The sequence below is a fragment of the Temnothorax americanus genome, unplaced genomic scaffold (genome assembly GCF_048541705.1).
Source record: "Temnothorax americanus isolate GAGA-0224 unplaced genomic scaffold, ASM4854170v1 Scaffold2, whole genome shotgun sequence".
NCBI lineage: Eukaryota > Metazoa > Arthropoda > Insecta > Hymenoptera > Formicidae > Temnothorax > Temnothorax americanus.
In genome coordinates, this window is record NW_027509338.1 from 8,609,629 (window position 1) to 8,633,409 (window position 23,781).

The 23,781-nt window shown below is 43.4% G+C and overlaps 3 protein-coding genes across 7 annotated transcripts in view; 2 read left to right on the plus strand and 1 right to left on the minus strand.

Annotated features, from left to right (window-relative positions):
* Positions 1-341: 341 nt before the first annotated feature.
* On the minus strand, positions 342-12,274 carry LOC143897144 (uncharacterized). 2 transcript variants are annotated; one of them, XM_077405511.1, is made up of 4 exons: positions 12,113-12,274; positions 6,149-6,984; positions 1,690-4,841; positions 342-1,040 (listed from the first exon to the last, which is right to left on the minus strand). In XM_077405511.1, exons 2-4 carry the CDS (start codon positions 6,164-6,166, stop codon positions 872-874), a joined length of 3,339 nt encoding a protein of 1,112 aa, XP_077261637.1. In that variant the 5' UTR covers positions 6,167-6,984; positions 12,113-12,274; the 3' UTR covers positions 342-871. The 2 variants fall into 2 exon arrangements, with proteins under 2 accessions (XP_077261637.1, XP_077261638.1); XM_077405512.1 differs by lacking the exon at positions 12,113-12,274 and having other exon boundaries at positions 6,149-6,620; positions 6,697-11,222.
* LOC143897146 (methyltransferase-like protein 25B) lies at positions 11,804-15,053 on the plus strand. Of its 2 annotated transcripts, none has more exons than XM_077405514.1 (8): positions 11,804-12,088; positions 12,260-12,411; positions 12,964-13,222; positions 13,305-13,453; positions 13,690-13,992; positions 14,075-14,228; positions 14,293-14,402; positions 14,484-15,053. In XM_077405514.1, exons 1-8 carry the CDS (start codon positions 11,888-11,890, stop codon positions 14,773-14,775), a joined length of 1,620 nt encoding a protein of 539 aa, XP_077261640.1. In that variant the 5' UTR covers positions 11,804-11,887; the 3' UTR covers positions 14,776-15,053. The 2 variants fall into 2 exon arrangements, with proteins under 2 accessions (XP_077261640.1, XP_077261641.1); XM_077405515.1 differs by having other exon boundaries at positions 12,302-12,411.
* A 310-nt stretch (positions 15,054-15,363) lies between these two features.
* Positions 15,364-23,781, plus strand: part of Sm (heterogeneous nuclear ribonucleoprotein L) — a 157,435-nt gene continuing 149,017 nt past the window's right edge. The window contains exon 1 of one of the 3 annotated variants that reach the window (XM_077405518.1): positions 15,364-15,865. In XM_077405518.1, coding sequence (XP_077261644.1) covers positions 15,803-15,865 — 63 coding nt within the window. In that variant the 5' untranslated portion in view covers positions 15,364-15,802. The remainder of the gene's footprint in view (positions 15,866-23,781) is intronic. The other 2 variants (XM_077405517.1, XM_077405516.1) reach the window with 2 other exon arrangements.

The following is a 23,781-nucleotide window of genomic DNA, read 5'->3' on the forward strand; positions in this document are numbered from 1 at the left end:
AATGTTTTGCAAATTTTTCCCTTTATTATTTAAAAGTTGCTTTAAAAATTTTTTTTAATCATTATTCAAATGTGTAAGATTCCCGCGAAGGTTTTAATATAATTTTGATATTATAATAACTTATACTATAATAATAAAAATATCATATAGGCTGCGGTCCACTTGACGCTACAAATGCTTCGAAGCATTCCTCTTCTCTTTTCTTTCAATGAAGAAAGAAAGAGAAGAAGGACGCTCCAAAGAATTTGTAGCGTCAAGTGGACCGCAGCCATAATATATGATGTATTTTTAGCTTCCACGCGGAAGCTTCCGCATACATGAAATGCATCGTGCATCGTGCAAACATAAAAAGACTGCGATTTATTTCGTATAAAAAAGTACAAAATTATTCTTATATGTATGTACATAATAATACACAGTTAAGATATCTACAAGGATACACGAAGTAATTTGTCACGCTGCGATTATCCGCCCTTATTCCGAAATTTTCATCTTCTTTCCCCCATTTTCGCCCCAAATCGCACAAAGGAGTGCGTCACGCGCGATCTCGTGAAAATCCGTCGTTTTCATACTGTTTTTCCATCAGAGCGTTTAATCATCGGCGTTTAACATTGACATTCATTATCGCATAGCCAGCATACAAATCCAAGCATCCAATCCTCTTTCCCTCCGTTGTGAAACGAAAAAGTTAAACTCGATTTAGTCAAAGCCACTGGAGAAGTATGTTATACCGCGATGCAAAGAATTTTTTTTTTTTTTTAATTTGCAATAAAGGTGAAATCTTGAACGTATATATTAATTATCGTGTGTTGTAGAGACCCTCGAAAAAGAAATATTTTGGAAAAAGCCTTTTTACGAGACTAACAATAAGTTAATACGTCGAGAAGGTAGAGTCGTCGATGGAGTCGGTGCCGTCGGAGTTGCTCTCGGCGGCGTCCACGAAGGCCGTCGAGAGATCGCCGGCCAGCTTGCTAACGGATCCAGAGGTCACGTCGTACATGAAGATTTCCTTGTCACCCTGACCATCACCGTCTCTCGGCCTAAAACATCGCAATAAATCCGAGTGAAAGCGCGCGCAGCCTCGCGAATTCCTCGACTTTCAAGTGGATTCGCGCGCGACACGGACGAACCGTCGATCGTAATACGGTGACATTGGAATGTTAAAAAGTTAATGGGGCAAGTCATTATTATGATATATCATTCTACTCAATGTTAGTCGATCGATATATATAACGTGAAAATAAAAAAATAAAATTATAAACGATAATCATTGCTGTGAGACTATAAACGTGGAATGTTATGTTAAAAGTTATAATTGCTTGTAAATCGAATAGCGTTAAATGAGAAATAAATACGAAAGATAGATTTAAATAGTTATCAGATTTCAATCATAAGCAATAGACAGAATTCAATCATACGCTAAAAGAATAAAAGAATATAGATAATTTCATTCAATCAATAATATGTGATAATTATTTGTAGTTTGAAAATGTTACCGAAATCTAAAAAATTTACGCTATATTATCGACTCACATCTTGGATGTAGACACGAGGTGATGTAACGTGTTGATTTTTTAGAAAGCGGCACCAAAGAAGCTTAAATGTCTAAAGGTGCCTGGAGCGTTAAGAGAAAATGAACCACGACAATTTTATCACGCGTGCATGCATCGCGCATAATCGAACACTTACATGGTCACGAGGAGGACGACGGACTGCCTCTGCGGCTCGGTGCGGCTCTCCTGTTCGAGCCACTTCTTGTAGTTCTCCGCGGTGGGCTTCTTCACGAGCTGCTTGAGGGTGTCGCCGGCGAGAAACCTGACCGGCTGCGCGTCGCCGCCGGCCTTCCTGCCGCGTCGCTGCGACTCCGCCGACGCCGCCGCCGCCGCCGCGATTTCCCTCTCCTCGCCGGGAAAGTCGTAGTCGACGGGTGCCAGCACCACGACGCTCGAGATCCTACGGCCGTTGAGCTCCGGCACGTCCGGTATCGGGAAGGACGTGCCGCTCACTTTAAGCGGCAGATAACGATTGTACTGCGCGGCGGCATCGTCCCCGCGCGCTCCCACGGTCACCGGCTCGAGCCGGGTCGCGTCGTCCCGTATATGCTGCTCCGCCACGGCTCGGCCTTGCTCCGTATTCGGATCGAAGCGTACTACTTTCATCTCCACGCCGCCGGGCCGTAAGGTAGCCTGTTCGAACTTGGCCGAGCTGTCGCCGGCGTTGGTATCAACGACGGGGATCAGGTTCGTCGCCTTCTTCTGCGCCGTCTTCGTCGACGGCCTTTTGACGATCGCTGGTACGGGCTCGCTGCCGGCGGCAATCGCCGCTCCGCCTCCGGCGCCGTAGAAATTCGCCAGGGCTTCCGGCGGCAGTTTCTCGATCGGTATGTCACCGATCTTGTCGTAGTCGAGGATCTGAATATCGGCGTTGCCCAAAATACCGGAACTCAGCAGCTGCTCCCTGATGTCGTCCGGCACCTCGTCCGGCAGATTCGCAATGTTCTCCTTGATCTTGGCCGCCTTATTTGGCGAGAGCGTCGTCGTGGTTGGCGCCTCGGTAGTCGTTGTAGTCCTGGTCGTAGTAGTCGAGGCCGTAGTCGTCGGTAAGAGTGTTCTAGCGGTCGACGGTGAGTTAAACTCTTCGGAGGGGCTAACCGGCGTCGCGTAGATTTTCTGTGCGGGATTGCTTTGGAATAACGGCCGGCCCCATATCGATTGCTGCTGAGCGAAAGTGGTTTGCGGTCGTTGTTGCGATGTCGGAGGATTCTGTGAGAAGAAACTCTGCTGACTACTCTGGTGAGACTGATGCTTCGTGTTTAATTGCTGGTTTAATTGTTGAGTGTTTAATTGTTGCGGTAGACTGTCACCGGAGATAAAATGATTTGTTGGATTCCCAGCGAGCTGCTGGGAATCGCGAAGAGCGTTGAACGTTTGCGCGGATACAAACTGGTTCTGGGAGAATTCGGGAAATGCCGTTGGCTGCACTACAGCGGGATTTGGCGGGAACGGGCCGGGATGAAGAGGATTTTCTCGGATCGCGTAATGCTGTTCCAGCTTCGGCACGGCCTTGAAAATTTCACCCGCCGGTCGTTGAGGCGATAATTGCGGCGGTAATTGTGGCTGCAATTGTTGCTGTAATTGCGGTTGCAATTGCGGCTGCTGAAGCTGCGCCTGGTTATACTTAAGCTGCGTGCGATACCGTTGCTGTTCCTGAAACAATTTCAGCTCCTGCTCTTGCTTCCGCCTGCGTTGTTCCTGCAAGCGCTGCAAATCCTGCGATCGCTGCTGATCCTGCAACCGATGTTGTTCTTGCAAACGTTGTTGCTCCTGCAGTCGCTGTTGCTCTTGAAGTCTCTGGTGCTCTTGTTGCCTCTGATGTTCCTGCTGTCTCTGCTGCTCCAACAATCTCTGTTGCTCGACCTGTCTCTGTTGCTCCAGGAATCGCTGATGTTCCTGATATCGCTGCTGCTCGTGCTGTCGTTGATGTTCCCGTTGCTTCAACAGGTCTTGCTGTCGTCGTTGCTCGTGATAACGTTGCTTTTCCAGTTCCTGCTGCTTAAACGGAGGTAGCGATTGCGGCGGAAGTTCCGCATTGAAATTATTCGGTCTGGATAACGGTTGCTGCGGCGGCTCCGAATTGAAGCCGCTAGGTTTGACCGGTAATGATTGAGGTGGTTCCGCGAAGTTATTCTGCTGCAACGACAATGGTCGATTCTGCACGTGAACGCTCTGATGCGATACCGATAACGCGGGCGGGAATCCCGGTTGTTGCGGGTGATTAATATTAACGTGATGCGGCGGCGGACCGAAGCTGTTGAACGTTGTACGTTGCTGCACTTCCGGGAGACCTTGAATTGTTATAGGGTGCCGCTGCAATGGTCTCGATGGCGGTGGCGGTGGCGGTGGCGGTGGCGGGTTCCTCAAGGATTGCTGAGGTGGAAACGACTGATGATGCGGCGGTGACAGGGGCGGTAGCTGCGGTTGCTGCTGCTGCTGTTGCAAGAACGTCGTGGCCTGCAATTGCGGTGGGAACGAGTTGATAATGCGCTGCTGTGAGAACGCGGGTGGCACTCGTGGGGGTTGCGGGGGCTGCAACGGCTGGTAAGGGCCGTGCTGTCTCTTCGGCGCTCCCGGCGACGTCGTCGGCTTGCTGACGTGCGGTTGGGTGCTACTACCAGGCGTCTCCAGGTCGCTGCGCTTGCTGTGACTGTTGGGTGGCACTTGATCGGTGCCGAAGGTCACGCGGATGCCACTGCTGCCGGAATGGTATACCTCGCTGTCGGGTCGAATAATGGCGCGTAAGGTCGTCGACGGTTCTGGAGGCGGTGCCGGCGTCACCGTGTACGTCGGCTCCTCCCCGTACGGTGCCGAGTTTTCCGGCTTAATTTCCTCGTGCTCCTCCACCGGCGTCAGCGCGGGAATCGGCGGATCGTAAACGACGCGAGTCTTGTCCCCGTAGCTTTTTTTCTTCTCATATTTTACGTAGAAGACCTGGATAGGTTCCTTGGTGGGTCGCGGTTGAGAAGGAAGCGCTGGCGGCACCGGAGTCGGAAGAGATTCATTGGATTCTTTGATAATGATCTCGATAATCGGTTCGGGTTCCGTTGGATAGTAGCTCGACGGGTTCTCTTCATACAAATCGTCGTTCTTCGGGCTCGCCAAGGGATTGTACAAAGGATCTCTCTGAGAGTATTGCACTATCGGTTCCATCTGTACCGCATACGGTGGCAGGCGACCACCCTTCCGCAGAAAGGCGAGCTGCTGACGTTTGTCACGGTTCTTCGATGACGGGCTCTCCTCTTTGGCGACGGTCGCGACGACGAGCAGCGTCGCCGCGAGGAGTCTCTGAAAAAGAAGAAGGGATCGGCACGTTGACACAACATCTTTTTATATCGCGATGATGAAATATAGTCTAATAAAACCAATGTTTGTTATTTTAAAATTTGTAATCTCTTTTCAAACTCTGGTAAAGCCTTAACTTTCTGGGAAATAGCGTACGTATCGTTTTCTAATTGATTGATGGTGCCAACGTTTCAAGCTGATTAGCATATAAGGTGCCAATGTAAATATAAGAAGGGGGATTTAACGCGCTCTGATAACCGAGTAACCCGTTTAATAACCAGAAAACTCATCGAAAGCCTTAACGGGCTTCGAATCGATTGGTATGCTAGCAAGAATCGAGGAACAGTTAGCCTGATAAGCGATTCCCAGTTGTGACCGTGCTCTCGATATGGTGAGATCGACTTGCAACGTATCGGATGTTTCTCGTTTCTCTGAAATCGCTCGGTTCCAAAACTTCCACTACCGGGCGATGCATGGCGAGCTTCCGCGTGGTTCTATACGGTCTTTTGTCTTGTGAGAGAGATTAAATAACATATTATATATATAGGTATTCATTTTATTTTATCAAAAAAAAGCAATACAATAACGTTAAATAAATAATATAATTTTTACCAAACAAAATTAAAAATTGTTTATTTTTCATCATAATTTAACCATCGTTAAAATGAATTTTTTATTCTAATATAGATAATAATTTTTTAATCTGATAATTCGATATTCCTGTATTAAAAGCATATTTTAAAATTACCGTATTATGTAACGAATCATGACTTATCTTTATTGAAATGTTATCTCTATTCTTTTCTATAATTCTAAAAATGCACTATAATAGAACATGCCCTAGTGTACTCGATTGATCCTTTAAAGTCCACGAAGAAGTGGGTGAAGAGGAGAAAGAGAAAGAGAATCAAAGTTTAAGACCGGCACGGCGTCGCGTTTCACCTCGAGAATTCGGTGCCTCTCTCGGTGCTGGGTTAGCATATTCGAATGAGGCCCCGAGTGCCTCTTTTACGTGAGGCAAACCCGCCTCGAGCGTCGTAAAGGCTGTCCGAGAGAAAAGCGAGCTCCCAGACGATGGGACGCCGCGATTAAACGGGCATCGATCTCCGCGGGACGATTAGCGGCCGTATCGTTGCCGGTCGCGTCTGCCACGATTTATTAAAGGACTTTCCCCGGTGCGTGAGAGTCGATACGCTCGCTGATTACAAATGATAGCACCGTGAGCGACATGCTTATTACAATGAAAGTACAAGCGCCTCCGTCTAAGCGGTCCATCCGCCCTCCTCGCGGACGCGCCCCGTTATAATTACCAGCTTGGCGAACCGCATCGCTGCGATCGTTCTTCGAACTCTTCCTCGTGGAGAGATTCACACACTTCTCGCCGGCCGATTTCTCGCGTTAGAGGCGACTGACTCGCGACATGACACCGCTCGAGACGATCGGACGTTTCTTGGCTGAACGATACCGAGCGGAACCTCGCATGGGAACTGAGGACAGATCGGGGCCCAGGGGCCCGTTTCTCCCTACTCGATGCCACCACCACCGACGGCCACCGCTCTTCAAGAAACTCCTCTCTAATATCGAAGACGGTGGAGCAGCACCTTTCTCCGAGGGGCCCCTCGACATTCGTTGGTGTTCGGTGTCCGTCGTACACGTGGACGCATACGTAGATGGAGATGGTAGGAGGGAAAAAAAAAAGAAAGAAAGGATGAACGCCGTGGAATGTATATCTTCTTCGCACACACGATAACTTTCTTCAAATCCGCCCGACCATGCGATCACCTGTAGAGGAGATGATTATACTAAGCGCGTCCTCACTTTTCCGCGACCTCCAAAGTCCATCGAAACCGAAACTCACCTTTCCTCCTCTTCTCAACGAGAAGCTATTCGGTGAAAGAGCGTGATGGATCTTAATGTTACCTGAAGGGGAGTGGAGGCGGATTACTTTCGCCACGGTGCTAAGCTTCGCTAAGCTACGACTTCCTCGAGACAAGTGATCGTTTCCGATCTGTTCGGTAATCCTTGTCCACGAGACAGGATATGTCGGTCGATTCGGATGTCGCTGCGCAAATCGCACGATGATTATTTAAACTGAACACTCTTGCCCACGAATGATCATCTTGATGGACAGATACAATTGAGCCGGCTGCAATTATAATATCATTAGCATTTCTAGGCTCCGACTTTAATGCAAACCTTATTTCTCTTAGAATAATATAGTCGCGCCGACTTTCACGAATGTGCACAGCAGTGTACATTCGTGAGAGTGCAAGTTGCTGCAAACGAATTCTCCGAAAACGATGCAATGTTGATTTCGCAGAAGTGCAAAGACATTTTTTTTCTAATATTATAAAATATATTTTATAATACACATAGAGTGCGCGATAGTGGATTGACAAAGATTAATAACGCGATCAATCTTCTTTTTTTGCGTGAACTTTCAAAATGTATTTTAAAAACTTTCATATATGAACGATTATACTTAAAAAAATGCATATATATATATATAAAACGTTGTTCCTTTATAAATATTTTAAACATTCCGCACAGAAACTTATCTCTTTCTAATCTCTTTTATAGAAGAGATTTCGCATAGCGCAAGAAGTTATACAGATCCTCTTACATCAACGTATGACGGATGATTCTGATTTGATAAATTGCATGGAACATTTTTCCGAGCACGATGTCGAAGTTGCCACAGGTGTGAGATAATTCACTCGCAAGAAATCACACAGGAGATTGTATATAAGTCATGTTCGTCGTTACGAAAGGTGCAGATTCAGTAGAGCAATTGAACGAGATGACCCGCTAGACCTCTCCCCAGTTGCAAAAGTGCCCGGCGATGTTTTGCAGACGTCTTCGCATTTGCGCAATCTGTCTCGTTCCAGATCGACCATCAGATCATCAAAAGCGATGATTTTCTATCGAATCTAATTTCTAAGCCTCTCAAAGAGAAGTCAAATCATTCGGAGAAAAAGAAATTAAGATTTGCCGTTACGCCAGAAACTGACGACGGGCGAGTCATATAATTTCGAAAGTCGTGAGAGAATCCGTGATGGGAGCTAGATATATGTATATATATATTTTTTTAGTATTTCTTAAATCGGTACTCATTAATTTCGGCACTAGCCAATGTCCGGCATCGACAATTTGAGTCTCCGGGCGATCGAGATTGGACGTCGCGCGTCCTACTTGCGAAACTTTCACTTATACGTTGGCGTAAGAGGATCCGAATAGCAGCCGGTGGGCTCGAAGATGATGAATACAGGATCCATCTGTCCGTCCGGGAGGGTCAGTGATCCGCGAGTCAGGGCGATATTTCACGCTGACTTAGCGCCGTTTCGCCGAGAAACGATATCGTTCTTGGACGTCCTAAGCGTGTATAATTTCGCACGCGAGAACGATTCATCACTTTTCCGCGGCATTGCGCAGATGACACGGTATCTTAACTATTTCTAATCTGTTTACTCGGTCGACTCGCGGTATTTTCCGAGCTCTCTCTCTTTCGGCACCGTGACAAATGTATACATTGTCGCGTAACTTTCCTTTCATTATGAAGTTAATTACTTAATTACCGATATGAAATAATTTCAAGGTTCAATCGTAAAATTTAAATCTCCGCCGAAGGGGAAGATATTCGAAGTAAAGCAAGATTGAAAAGCAAGATCTCGCCGTTTTCGAGTTACTCATTCCCTGTTCAAAGTAAATGTAATTAAAATAACACGACTATGTTTCATTCTAACATTTAGCTCGCGTTACCAACAGTCTACATCCTGTCGGTGATAATCGCAGGAAATGTTGTACAACAAGTACTGTCAAGTACTAAACGTCTGCTTGGTATGTTTCGTGTAAAAACGACACTTTCTAATCGGTCTACAATACGACCATCGCGATTATCTTTAATTAAATCAATTTTTAATTCGAGATCAACTATTGCAGAAATTTAACGACTTTATCATCGTATAATATTCATCTTACGTGTTACACACGCGTTATGTTACACGGTTATTACATCTGCTATCGAGCCTATTCATGCACGAGGAGCGTGGAAACTCCCTCGCAACCGCAGAGCCGACGTGTGTCGCGAGATCACCGCGATTGCGAGACCGATCCCCGTAACAGCGATGGCAAACGATTGCGAATTTGATTCTCCCAGTTCTCACGAAAGTACGAAGGTTTTGCGGGTTTTGCCATACGATCCTCTTATATGAGCGCTAACGATATACGAGGCTCTTCGAGAGCAGTCGGCTCATGAGCAATAACGTAACTGTTGAAGAGTGAAAGTGCCGTAAAGTGGGACGCCGCGGGAATAGCGCTCGCTCTTATAATTAATAAACAAAGCCTGCAAACGGGTTATCATCGTCTAGATGCGACTCTGCATTCAATGCGACATTTTTATAGGACCTTGCCGAGCGTCGTTATATCCATCCCCGGTTGATGATCGAGACCTTTCTCACGCTCGCTTTTTATTCAGGAACCTCGCGCGTTTATAGACAGGGATAACAATCAAATTAAGAAAATTTATAGAATTTAAGTCACGGTTATAGAAGTTAATAAATAAATAACTTCAGGATATATCTTAATTATATTTATATATTCCCGCGTTCGTTTATCTTCCTTATAATTAGAATATTGTTGATTCAAAATATTAAAGTCAGTTTATGTTAACGTTATTCTTTTTCTCTAAAAATTTCAGAGCGGATTTTGGAGGAAAAGAAAGAGATGAAATCAGTTTTAAAAATAATGGAAAAAAAGGAAAATTATATTATATTAATAAATAAATAGCTTTAGGATATTTTTCTCAATTATATATCTTTATATATTCCCGCGTTCGTTTAGTTTTTCATAATTAGAATATTGTTGGTGTGTAGAATATTAAAATTACTTTATATATTTTTTTCAAAAATTTCAGAGCGGATTTTAGAGGAAAAGAAAAAGATAAAGTTAGTTTTACAAACAATAGAGAGATTAAGATTATATCTTCTTCTTGACAATTTTGTGTTGCGATTCAATTATTTTCTTTCTGATTTTCTTTCATCTTTTCTCTCGCCTTTTAATTCTGATATCACGTGTACATCATATGTGCGGTAAGCCGATTATCAAATGTATGGATCGAACTGCTCGCCTGCAGTGATCTATATTCACAAGGTGGAAAATTCTCACTCGTGTTTTTCAACGTGAGAAAAATATTTCATAAGCTACAAGGGTGTTGCGCGCCATAGGCGTTATAATCCGAGTCTTACAACTAATTAAAGAACGGAGACCGAGCGAAACTGACACGCGATGTGATGCGTTCATAAAAGTTACGCGGTGACTTTTATTTCCAGAGAGATTTACGGAACGATAAACGTTATGCTTTTTTTTTTAATTGGAGTTTAAAACGCCGCGCGTCTACCATGTATCGGCGCGGCGTCGTCGAGGAGAGAGGCACTCTCCGCGGCTATTCGCGGCTATCGACTGTACAAGCGGAAAATGCATAACTGCGTTACTTATATAATTACACACTGCGGGCCGGTATCAGACGAAAAATTGTCTGTAATTGATGTTACGCCCGATGCACTTTCTATTTCAGGCCCAGCGGATTGCTCACACTTCGCGATCGGCGCGAGCCTGCCGGAAAAAGGGAAGGAAAATCGCTCGATCTCCATATTATCCTCTCCAATCGATTAAAAAATGTCGGACGGCAGTTTTTCCGAGCGCCGCGGCGTTATCACGGTCAATTTGATAAATCATAAAGAAGCGTGAAGAATAATAAGCACATCAACTTTCTCCTCGGCTAAATCACTCGTGCCGTCACTGACGTGCGTGTGTCGGCGAAGACCCGCGGCAAATGGTCCGAAAAGCCATATTTGCTCCCTTTATACTTTTACGAAATTAAAATAAAAATTGCGAGAAATATTCCCGCGTTTGCGAGAATTTATAAATACCGTAACGCACAAAATTCGCGTACACGTGCTATAAACTTTCCATTTCGCGCGCGATAAATCAGCTATCACGCGTATGCGTGCGAGAACGCGCGCGTGTGCGCGCGCGGCGTGCAACGCGTGACTTTCTAATATATATATATATATATTCCGATAATAATAGAAAAAGATAATAATCAAAAAAGAAGATACCAGCTAAGGATCTTAACGCAACCTAAACAGAAAGTTTATATTATTAAAAATAATAATATAGATCAAGTGTTCGAAAAATTAAAATCGAAGGAGGTAAAAAGGACTGACGAATCAAGCTGGGTGTACGTGCTAAAAATATTATGATTTGAATAAACAATGTCAAATACTGTGACTTAATAACAATGTACGATGTAACATTAATATTTTTATTAATATAGATTTAATGACGTAAAAGAGCGCCGTTAAGGCCGTGGCACATAGAAAAACTTAAGCAGTAAAAGCTCAAGCAGTAAGCAAATCAGCCAATCACAATTAAGAACTTAAGGCACGGCCCTAAGCGGTAGCGAATCCATACCGTTGATTTCTTACTGCTTAAGTTTTACTGCTTAAGTTTTTCTATGTGCCAAGGGCATTAGCTTAGATAGGTAAATAAATAACGCAAGGAGAGATAAATTTGCATACTTGGTTTCGTAAATTTATTAAGTCCGGTCTACAATTGGTGGTTTAAGGTGATCCTAAAGCCGTAATCCTAACCGGTTTTTTTCTTAGCGCTAATATTTTACGTGGCTTTATAGAAATGCAAAATTCTTGTCTAGAATTTAAGTACGCATCAAAATCTAGGTCATGGTGGTCGTCGCGTATAACAAAAAATATTAATTTTTTTTTCGTTTCCGATATAACGTCGGCCACCATGACCTAGATTTTGATGCGTACTTAAATTCTAGACAAGAATTTTGCATTTCTATATAAAGCCACGTAAAAGATTAGTGCTAAGAAAAAAAGCCGGTATTACAGACGGCTTTAGGATCCCCTTAAAGCCCCAAACCCTAAGAAATTGACCAATCGCGGTCAATTGTTCTCCTCAAATTCAACTGTGATTGAACACGTTCTTAAGGCTTAGGGCTTAAAACACCTATTGTAGACCGGGCACTAATGGGAAGGGAAAGGTACTTTATCGCCCGATCGGCGTGTCGGGGAGCGATACGAACTGTTCGTCCGTCACGGCACGGCACAACAATGGCCGCCCCCGTGGTTACGTGCACATGCAGAACCTGTTCGAAGGCTCGCGTAACACTCGAGAGAATCTTCAACGTCCTAGACACGTACGGCTGGTTGTTAGACTCGTACGTCGTGGTATGTAATTTAATAAAGATATACTTTGGCGTCGCACGGGCACACATTCCGAGCTTCTTTCTCCGTTCCTCTCCTTCGAACCTAATTCGCATATATGTCGTCGCGTAAATGTACCCTGATACACATTTCACATGTTCCTCGTCCGTCATCTTTCACTTTATTTTTCTCGAGAACAACGAAATCGACCTCGAAATCCGGCGAATCGCGTTGCAGGATTTCTTCCAAGAGCGACTGTGGGAAAAACTGCCGAGCAGCTGGAGGAGCACGCTGCAAAACGTGTCGCCCGACGAATTCGGCGAGTGGTTAGCTGGCGACATCTCGTGGTAAGCGCGTCATCTTCCCCTCGGTCGGCAAGCGCGAGTGACTTCGAATGATTTTTTTCCACTAGACAACAAAAATTGGAACATTTTTCAAAAAGACTCAGACAAAATAACAATGAAATATTTCAGATTTTTATTTCAGTACATCTTTCCGTAGAAATCTGAATAAATATGAGAAAATTGCGTGAAAATTTATCAGAAATTTGCATACTTATACAGATAATGAAATATTCCGAAAATCTTTATTCAATTATTTCTGAAAGTGTTTGAGATTTGACATATTTTTTTCAAAATTTTTTATGAATCTAAAATATGAGAAATTCTTAAAAAAAATTATGAGAAAATGAAAAATGTTTTCACCGGGAGAATTATGTAGTTAACAATTTCGCTATATAAATCCCGATTTGCTCTCGATTGAGTTAATCGGAATTTGATCGAAGTCACCCTCGGGGCTCGAGCTTGACGCAAATACATTTCAAATTCGAACGCGATGAGCCTCTGCGGTGAGAAATAAAATTGTCTGCCTGTAATTTGACAATGCAATTTGTTTTGCAGCTCACGCGTATGGCCATTGTCGCTGCTCGCGCTTCGACAAGTTGCAAGGGATTTACAAGTAAACAGAGATCATCGAAATGACGAGAGCGTCTGGCGATGCGACGGAAGGAAAAAGTTCGAGTGCGGCTCGGAAAATTCTGTCCTGGAAAATAAAAATAAGGGATTAAGCGATACACCTGCAGCTTTGAGCAAGCACAACGATCTCTTTCTGAAACACGTTAAAATAAAGAAACGACACGAGATACAGCAAATAGCGCGGGTACAGCCGCATTCCCGAAGTATCGCTTTAGATTAGAGGCGAAATGTGTTTATAGGCCCTGTAAGAATTTATCTTTGCACAGATATGCGCGGACTGTGCGCGAGAGTCCAACGCCAAGTGCATTGTAGACGTTGGAGCAGGCGTGGGTCATTTAGCCCGATCCTTAGCGTTTAAATACGGCCTGAACGTAACGTGTATCGAACAAGACGCATTACTGTCACAACAAGCCGGGTAGTCCGACGTTACGTTATATCGACCTCTCCATTTTTTCTCTTGCTCTAAACTCTGAGCAATCTCGGTGTATTACTACTCAGGTAGCAGGATGACGTTTAAACACGTCTTAACGATGTATCGTTGACGTTAGAGATGTTATTAACACGTACGTCATTTGACGTCACTCCTGCTACCTGGGTGGTAATTTCATCGTTCCTTTCGTTATCATTCGCGTGACAGGTTTTTAATTGCAGGAAATGGGATGACGAATTGTTAATGACCCTGTCTAAACATTTGCCTGACTTGCCGGTAAATACGCCGCAACACGTATCGATCAAGCTGGAAAACATCAACTCTGATCAGTCAGCGACGATCAGGGACATACGAAGAATTTTCTCCCATAACTTTAATTCGGGTGAGAAGAAATCGAGGTTCGGCATTGTCGGGCTGCATCCGTGTGGAGATCTCGCGGCCACGTTACTGAAACTTTACGCGTCTCAGAGCGAGGCAAGATTTATTTGCATCGTGGGGTGCTGTTACATGAAGCTGACATTGGAGTACGTCCGCGAGGCATAAAACATATATGTTATACTTATGAGATTACGGTTGTATTAATTATAAATGACGTAATGCATTTAGAAGTCCGGCGAATATTCCAAATGGATATCCACTCAGCAAATATCTGTCGTCATTTGGAAAACGCAAATTATCCTATACAGCGTTGGAAGTGGCGTGCCATGCTATCGAGAGCTACCGCGACAAGCTAAAGACTGGGAACTACGAGGATTTAATAGTTAGTGTCGTATACCGAAGCGGTATATCATCGTTATATTATCAAATTGTACATTTTTTTTTAGGTGCACGCTTACAGAGCCGCTCTAGAAACCATTTTGATAAAACGAAACAGCCAGCTACGTCACACTCAAGTAAGGAACGTTAAAGTGACGAGACCTGTTACGTTCGAACAGTTGAGTAAAATTGGTTACGATTGTCAAGATTTTACGTGTCGTTACAGCGATGATAATCGGAACGCGCTTATCTTTTTCAGATACTGCACGGCCGCGACCGCGGACTTCGAGCCGAATCTCCGGCCTGAAGATTCAGACTTTCAAAATCCGCAGATAAAATCGTATCTGGATCAGTGGCGGCAGATCGTGATATTCGGAGCATTGCGGACAATGTTGGCACCGTTGGTGGAAACCGTAGTGTTGTTGGACAGGTTCCTGTATTTATCCGAAAATGATTTATTTCCCGTATCGAAGCCTATTTTCGACCCCAGATTGTCTCCTCGAAATTTTTTATTGTTTTCCATGAAAAATGTCGAACAATCGCCCTGCTGATTACGGTCTGTATCTTTTTATATATCTTACTAAAATAAAACTTCGAGGAAAATTAATTAAATTGAATATTAATTTTTAAAATAAAATATCTAAATATCTTATTTTCATACTTCTGTACAAGTTAAATAATAATATAAAAAAAAAAAATCCCATGCGATTTAATAAAGATAAGATTGATTCGAAATACGTTTGCCTGCGATTATTTGCTCAAATGTAACGATTATAACATCTCATTTTGAAAATTGTATGACCACAGTTGGCGCTATAGGAATTCTAGTCTAAATATGAAAAGTTAAATATACTTTGACTAAATATATCTTATATAAATTCGATAAATTTAGATTACACGCAGCCCTGTAAACAGTGCATCTTTGTTTGATGCTATTTTGCGCGGCTCCGCGCATTCCGATCAATCCCATCTTCTCATGAAAATTCAGTGGCTTCGCCGCCTCCAATAGAAGCGAGCGACACATTGCGCGACCAGACGGCGGTCCAATCGGAGCGCGATCCTCCTCGACGAGACTCGCGGCGCGCCAGCGCCAGCAGCGCGCAGCGGCGGCCACGCAAAGGCCGCAAAGCGTTCCTTGGCGCCACCGGCAGAGCGCGTCGCGGTAGCCGGTCGCAAGTTCGCACGAAGCGTTGACGTTCCTCCGGTCCGGTGAGATCCAGTTTCCTTTAAGCCGCTCTCGCGCGTTTGTCCGTTCTCGTCGCGTCGTGCGTCCTACCGATTATTATTTTCTCCTCCTCCCCCCTTCCCCGTTCGCGTACACGAGATCGTCGACACGGTGTTAGAGGTATCGCGAGCGGTATACATAACGCGCTCGTGTCGTCGTCGTCGTCGTCGTCGTCGTCGTCGTCGTCGTCGTCGTCGTCGTCATTGTCGCCGTCATTGCCGTCGCCGCCGCCGCCGCCGCCGCCGCCGCCGTCGTCGTCGTTGTCGTCGTCCCTGTCGCTGTCGCCGTCGCCGTCGTCGTCGTGCTGCGCCGAGTGTTCCGTTTCAAACGCATCGCCCGGTGTACAACGGAGGATGGCGTTCAACGGAGACGGTCCGCACTCCAAGAGGCAGCGGCTGGAGGAGTCCGGACACAGGGTGAGTGCGCGCGCAAATTATTATCACGCGTCGCGGCCGCGTCCGTCGCGTCGCGGTCGGCGAGAAGTGCAGCGAGAGACGCCGCGCCGACGACGAGGGGGAAGAAGCGCGTCGCCATTTATCGGCGTAATGATCGCGGCCGCGAGGGGCACGGCGCGACGCGCGCCGCCGAGCACGGCGAGTTTTCGTAGAGACGCGCGGGGCGCCATTTATCCGCGGGTCCCGACATACGGGTTTCACGGTACGGGCATTAACGTATTTGCACCGCGACGCGCAGCGCAGCGCGTCGCGTCGCGTCGCCGCGCCGGCACGCTCGCCCGCGCCCGATAACAATCGGAGTAATCGGACGCGTTCGTCCGCCGACTGCCAAGAAGCAATCCGACGCGATTCTCGCATCGGACGATCGCCGCTCCGCCGAGCGCGAGTGTGTATCGTGTATCACGATCCCTCTTTCCTTCCTTCCCTCCCCTCCTCCTCCCCGCAGCAAAAGACGCGGGGGCCCGGTTCGCGTGAAATGTCCGTCGGTCGGAGTTTTAAAACTCGCGGTGATTCCATTCGCGTGAGAATCGCGCCGGAAGTTATCCCTACATGTCGATTGCGCGCTTTTGAACCGGAAATGACATCGATCGATTTTTAAACGTCGTGAAGAAATAATTTCTCCATTTTTTTTTTTTTACATTTGACACAGATTGTAGATTGTAGTATTCTGGTATTCTCGTCGAAATGATCGAGATCATTTGGAACAGCCTGAGCAAATTGGATCTAAAGAAATGCGTGCAACCGCAAATTTTTTTTAATTGCTTTACGTATCGCACGAATATTACGATGGAGAAGAGAAAACGCTCTGAAAATGTTACGACGGAACGATCTCGTGTATAAACTTGATAGAAAGCCCGGAGAATTTTGTTGTCGAGAGTCGCGACGCGATCGGAGAATAGAAAGCAACTCCTGCACGCCAAACGCGGTGCGTTCTATTCAATTTTCCTCTTATCTAAAAGATACATACGCGCATAAAGCACATCGGATTTGCCATACATTCTTTTATTCATGAATTCTCTTTTACGAACTCTTTTAAAGTCAAGTTTTTCTTGAAGAAAAAACGAAAATTTTCGTACCTCGTGTGAGTAAAATATACGACGAAGAACAATGAACAGTTCGATAATTGAGCTACATGTGCGTAAACAAATAGTAAAATCTTATTGAATTCATTTGAGTTGCTTTAAATGTGTAAACAAATAGCAAAATCTTGTTCTTAATTCATTTGGATTGAACGCAAAAAGAGCTGTCAATTCTTATCGAAAAAATGGATTTCAAATTGATCGAAAAAAAACTCCTAATTTATCATGAAATTATTGTATTAAATCTCGCACGACACTCTTGTATTATTAAATAATAATATTAAAATGTATATAATTATGTTTCTACGTCACTCAATTGTCAGTTTTAAAGTACCGTATATTGTACACGAGAGAGATGATAAAATTATACATATGTACAGAACCAGAGGTTTATTCTCGCCGAGTGCATCGGAAAGTTAATAATGCATTCGCTCCCCATGCACTCGCATTTCGATATCACGTGAAATATTTATTAGCGCGGTTCACCTTGTTTATTCCCCCACTTCGTTATGTAGGTAACGGGACAGAATAATTCACGTTCGCTTTAACGGCTCCTTGTTCGGTTACCTCGTGGAAGCTCCCAAAAATTGTTAGTTTCAAAACGCATAAATTTACGTTGTCCGAAATTTTAACCCTTACACTATGCGATACATGGACCTCGCAATTTTGATCACGTATATAACTGAGTCTAATCAATCAAATTTAAAAAAATTATAATGAAATTGAGGTAAACACATATAAAATTGAAGAAGATAATAGAATTAGAAAAATTGTGAATAATTAATTATAAATTGTCCAAAACATTAATTTTTGAAGATGCGCGAAAAATTACACTTTTTTCAAAATAATGAATAGGTCCATATATATGGCTAGTCTTTGAGGATTGATAATTCGAATCTGGTCGAGCGTATTTATCGCGCGACGTAATTACGAGCTTACAGCTTGAGCCATCAGCTTTGATTTCACGTGTCAATTAAGTTAATTATATTCGTTCATGCCGCCGACTCCAAAATGTTCGAGCTTCTGGACACACTTTTGACCGATGAGCTCGAAAGTGATTCAAGGCACGCTGGCATCGCGACGGTAATCCGTTATCCAGGCGACGCTGCTCGATGATGTCGGCAGGTCGCGTTATCGTTGTCGCTAACGACGATGATCAACGCGAGGACGATGCACGTGCAAAACAAAGCTTGCGCGCGCGCGCTCCGTGGTCGATAATATAATTTCAGACGCCAGAGAGCGCGTGGTGATGCGTGACATCGCGACGGACGTTTCCTCGAGATAATTGCGACGTATCGACGACGAGGTCGCGTACGTGCGCCAAACTGAATTTCAACTCCATTTTTTTTTGTAAATTTTTTAATTTTATCACACAATTAATTTATAGTTTTATCAATTTTCTTCACCTTTTGCCTCGTGAAGCCGATCAGCTTGACTTTTGAGAAATCCGTGCGGCGAGGTGCCCCATTTATTTTCGTCTGATAAAATTCTCGTATACCGTCGATAACCGATAATCATGAGGAATTCGCGTACTCTATATCAATCTCTTTCGAACGTTTTCTGTTCTCTTCTCGCTTATCTTTGTCCGTGACAATGTAAGTACACGATCGTTGGTCTTTTTCTGCGCTCTTTCTCTCTTTATCCCGCAATTCAGAAACTTGTTGGGATTCACCCCTTTAGCGCGACGAGCTTCGAATGCGTCCGGTTGTCAATGCGACAACCAGTCTGGTCGTACTGCGGTAATAATCGAATCGAGTTCACGATCCGGTTGCGCGAATCGACTCGTTCGCGCTGTTATCCGCTACACGAGGTCGATAAACCTTTTACGTCACGTACAGCGAGGGTGCATACACCGGTCGTATTACAGATCAAACGTAGATAGTAAAACGTACGCGAAAAAATAGAGAGATATCGTGCGTTTAAAAATCGAGCGATGGTTTAATTGCGCCACGCACTTACAATTAGACATTATATACCATCGTACGCGCGCGTTTCATGCGGGAGATTAAAGGCATGATATATGAATGCTCGGCTAACCGGAGTATCGAGGAGGGTTCTCGAATAATAAAATGTTTTACGTAATTGTTTTACGTACCGCGTATTAACGTTCAATTAATCCCTGCGATATAAAACAACTTGTACCTCTTTTATAGTTTGCGTTCTGAAGAAGACGCATCTCTAAGCGACAATATAGGGATCGTAAATCAGAATATTGTTATTTATTGCATACACGTATACAAACTAGATCGCTAATGGAAGCTTAAGGTACATAATACACAGCTAGCCATAATATAACTTTAAACATAAAGGTTTCATAACGGTAGGGTTGGTATTCAAGGGAAGATTATGGACTTGCATAAATGTATTAGATTACTAACTTCCTTGTGTATACCCAGCGGGATCAATAAGGATTTGCAAACTATTCGTCTATTTGGCGCTTCCAAAGAAAGCATTTGTTCTGATGTAATCTCGTTTGTTACTTTATATAAGAAACAAACTTTATACTTTTTTTGTAATCCTAAGTGAGTTATTAACGCCAAGATAAAATTTATCCTTATCCCTAGTTTTTTATCTTAGCGATATTAAATTAAAAAGTATGTTTTAAACGAGGTTTTAAATGAATTTTTCGTTCACAAGTAGGACTTGCTCCTGCTAAAATTATACTCCCGCTAAATTTGCAGTGATCATTTCGTCTTGTTTTATCTATACATTCCTCTGATTGAGAATCTCGGGAATCCGCGAGAATGATTGAGATGCAATTCAGTAGACGCGGGATATATTGCTCACTGACATAACTGAATAAGTGCGGATACAGGATACAGCATTATTGATCGATGTCTCGATCGCGTTAATCGATGGCTTCAGGTACGTTGCCAGCCAGCCAAGGTCATTGTCACTATCTCACGATCTTTCTCGGTATACCGTTACCATCGATAGTCGCTGGGAAGACGCGGTTAATAGCACACGTAACGCGTCTTACGTTACATGCATACGCATGTCTGTTGATAAGTTGAGCGCGCCACGTGTCATTACACGCATATTGGTTTATCGATCTGCAACTTTCTAGTCGCATCGTGTCACTAGAAAATTCTCACCTTTAACTCTATGGTCTACTTAAAAGACAAAAAAAAGTATTACTGTTAGGCAGAAGAGAAAGTTCTATATTGTGCTAAAAAAAAGAAAATAAGTCTGATCGATTGCGTTTTTCTTTTTCATTTTGGCCAGATTCCGAGTTCACGTTCTCGCTTTGATCATGAATTGACGATTTGCTCGACGAGATATTTTACTGTTAAAATTCTGAACGTATCATTTCTGATCTCATTTCATAAACGTGGAAATGAGAATATAGAATAATCGTTACAAACAACTATTGAACGTGTTTAAAAATGGCTCGGAGATCGCTCGAATTAAATCGGGTTCTCTATTGTCAAATGTTGACGGCACGGAAATACGGGCACGAATACGTCTCGGTGTCGTTGCCTGCCCTGCTTATTAATATTTCATCCCGCCTGATATCGCTCCAAAAGTGTATAATCCGCTCGGCATATAGATTGACATTCCATTATTATTCCTACTTGAATAATTTATCAGGCAGTTTCGAAAAATAGAAACAATAATTTATCGGAACGAGTAATCGTGTGCATAATTTGCCGAAAAAGAAAACACGAGCCCTCTCGATCCCTCCGGTCATTTTCCACGGTCTCCAAATTTTCTTATCGAGGTGCGCGTCTACATTTAAATATTGATCTTGCTCCATAAACATTTATTTTCGCGCAGCAAAAATATTTTTGTTCCCCAAAATTGTGACGCCAGCCCGATAAATTCCTCATCATCCGATACGATACCCTCATATCCGTTTGAAAAAGGGTGGCGAATAAATATTTGCCACTGCGTCCTTTGCGTACTCGGGAGAAGATTTGATGTCGATCGTTCCTTGCGGGACGTACGGAAACTCGCAGTGTTAGCACAATCGGACGAAAGTAGATCGCGAAGGCAAATTTACTTGCTCGAAAGCTTGAATTTTGGCATAAACTCCCAGAGTGGCAAATCGATTCTTTTGTTTAAACTTGCAGTATCTTATGCACTATTTTAGTCCTTAATATGACATAAAGTGGTAACGCATGAAATTCCCATTATTTGCTTTTCTTTTTTTTTCACGATAATGATTTGTTTTTTCTCTGCTGACATCGTAATATTAAAGAAAACAAAAATGTATAAATAATATAAAATAATTTAATTTTTATATAAAATAAAATTATAATGCTGTTTTATGCAATGCATGTTTTTATTTCCGATCTCATATGTGAAAGAAAATTTAAAAAAAAAAATTATTTTTTTAAGAAACAACACATAAATGTAATTAATTGAATTACTCGCATTTAAGGGCCTGTCTTTAACAATTGATATAAATGAATATTACGGCATATTAATGCAAAGTCGTATTTTTACACGCAGGTTGTCACGTTAAACCTTAAGATATAGTTGACCTCGTCGCGTGTCTTCGATCGCTCAACTTTTTTTTCTGATGAAGAACCGCTCGGTGAACGTATGACGGAAGCATTAAATTTCCAATGCGCCGTGACACGTGTGTGCATGTGTGTGTTTGTGTGTTTGTAACGGGTAGTCACGATATTTCTCTTGAAGCGAATCCGCTCGCTCGCGCGAGCTTCGTCGCCATCAGCTTTTGCGAGCAATGTCATTCGGTAGCAGGGCTGCGTTTCACATATAGTCGCAACTTTTCCATCTGTCTGCGCCCGCTCCTCGTATCATTTTACCCATTCGTCGCATATACAAAATATTCCGGGGGAAATGTGCTTTCAGGCTTTCGCGCAGATTCATGTATGAAGAATAACTCGGAAAAAGTTCCGAATCAATAGTAGACTCACGTATCTTTTGAATACTGAATTTGTTCTTTGGAATTTCTTTCGAGCAAAAGTGAGATTTAGCTACGAAATTGTCTATATATTAAAAGAGATTCTGGTCATTTCTTTTGAAATGGTAATACATGAAAAAGATGCTTCAACTTTTCTCTTCTCACATATTTAGACGTATAATCGCGACATGCATGATGTAAATAAAAATATACTAAATAACTTATTGTTCAATGTTTTTAAATGGGTTTAAACGTATAATAAAAGCTCATCTCGTTGACAATCGGCGAATTTGTGAGGAGCAAGTATATAAAAATGAACATACTTTTAATATATAAACCTTATATATAAAGCTTTTCTATTCTATTTCTAATAGTATAATAGCGGCCGCATTTCTACACCTAAACGAATGTGAGGACCGACCTCACATTTGTCACCTGTTCCCTTTGCCCTATCGAATGAATAAAAATATGATTATCTAAAAGGAGAGTAACCATATTTATCATTTGCCCTCGTCTTCACATCGAGCGTACAAGAGCGTCGATGATATCTAAAAGCCACATCTCTGTACCCGAACGAATCCGCGCGGCGGTATTGGTCAAGTTTAGCGCGAAGTCATGCCGTCTCTCAAGTTGGCCACTATTCTTTCGTTTTACAAGCTTCTCGGTGTGTCACTTCGACCGAAATATCTTCACTTCGAATGTACCCTCTACCTCTATACGCACACTTGCGTCCGGATACCGGGCGGCGCATTCGCCTCAAAGTGTAACTTCGAAACCGGCGCGCACGATGATGTATCTCACGTGGAAAGACCGATGCTTCGTCACCGTGGCGAATGTCTGAAATCGGAGTACACAGAGCGAGTCTCTTTCGCTCCGCGCGATCTTGGTTTGCTCTCGTTAACTCGTGGCACAACTGCTGGATACTTCTATGAGCGTGGCGCGGTCGCGCGATTCCCGTGCACATTAATTTGCCACGGTTGCAAGGCAACGAACGTTACATACTGCTTCCAAGTGATCCACGTTGTCACTCATGATAGCATAGAATTCAACTAGAGAAAGTATAATGGCGTTGTTAATAACAGCAGTCGACGAGAATTTATTTTCATCTCTTTTTTTTGCATTATTTTTAGCGTTACTATATTTTCTTTTTTTTTTCACTAATTCTTTGCTTAAACTTTGAAAAGTTTGTTAAATCTTTGAACTAAAAGATATTTGGTTTTGCGAATATATCACAAAATTACTTTGAATTATTACGAGCGTTATTAATTAGAAATTAGATCGTGACGAGTGTCAAATTATTTGTGTGCGTTTCTTTGGTCAACAGTTCTCGATGTTATGACTTGCACTCAGACGAAGGTATGAAAACAATGCGCCGAGCGCAAGTAATCGAAATGATATGTCAGGCCGCGGCATTCTCGTGAGAGATTAATAGAGTATCCGTCGGCTGCGAAGGGGCGACAAATTTCCCACCACGTGGAAGTAATCTCGCGTCCTGGTGCTCCGAGCGGTCCAATAAATTCCTAGTCTACTACCTCGTCTCAACCGGAACATCGCATTCGGCGAACTCGTACTTCGGAATTGCAAATGAACGATATGACTCGGGCACGCGCGCGCAAACTCTCTCCGTTTTCTCGACGCAATGCAAATGTGCCTTTCGTCCTGCTTCGTTAGACGAATGTCCCGCATGGTTATCAAAACAAAAACAAAGGAAAAAAGAGAATCTAGAGAGTTTCGTGTTTCTTTCGCTATTAGATGTTGCTGACGAGAACAGAGAACAGAGACGATTATTCATATGAACGAAAAAAATCACTGTTATTCTCGAGAAGAGCTCATATTATCAAAGTTTTATATTAACAATATTAGATGTTTTATGATATACTATAGTAATAAATTAGTGTTCGTAGTTATGTGGAAGTTGCGGTAGT

What these genes read in the sequence shown, in the direction of transcription:
- LOC143897144 (XM_077405511.1), bottom strand. An exon ending in GTCGTCCTCCTCGTGACCAT is followed by an intron (nt 1,041 to 1,689) that starts GTAAGTGTTCGA and finishes GCGATGTTTTAG; the next exon opens with GCCGAGAGACGGTGATGGTC.
- LOC143897146 (XM_077405514.1), top strand. Translation starts at nt 11,888, where the DNA reads ATGGGAAGGGAAAGGTACTTTATCGCCCGATCGGCGTGTCGGGGAGCG. An exon ending in AGATACAGCAAATAGCGCGG is followed by an intron (nt 13,223 to 13,304) that starts GTACAGCCGCAT and finishes ATCTTTGCACAG; the next exon opens with ATATGCGCGGACTGTGCGCG. An exon ending in TTACTGTCACAACAAGCCGG is followed by an intron (nt 13,454 to 13,689) that starts GTAGTCCGACGT and finishes TTTTAATTGCAG; the next exon opens with GAAATGGGATGACGAATTGT.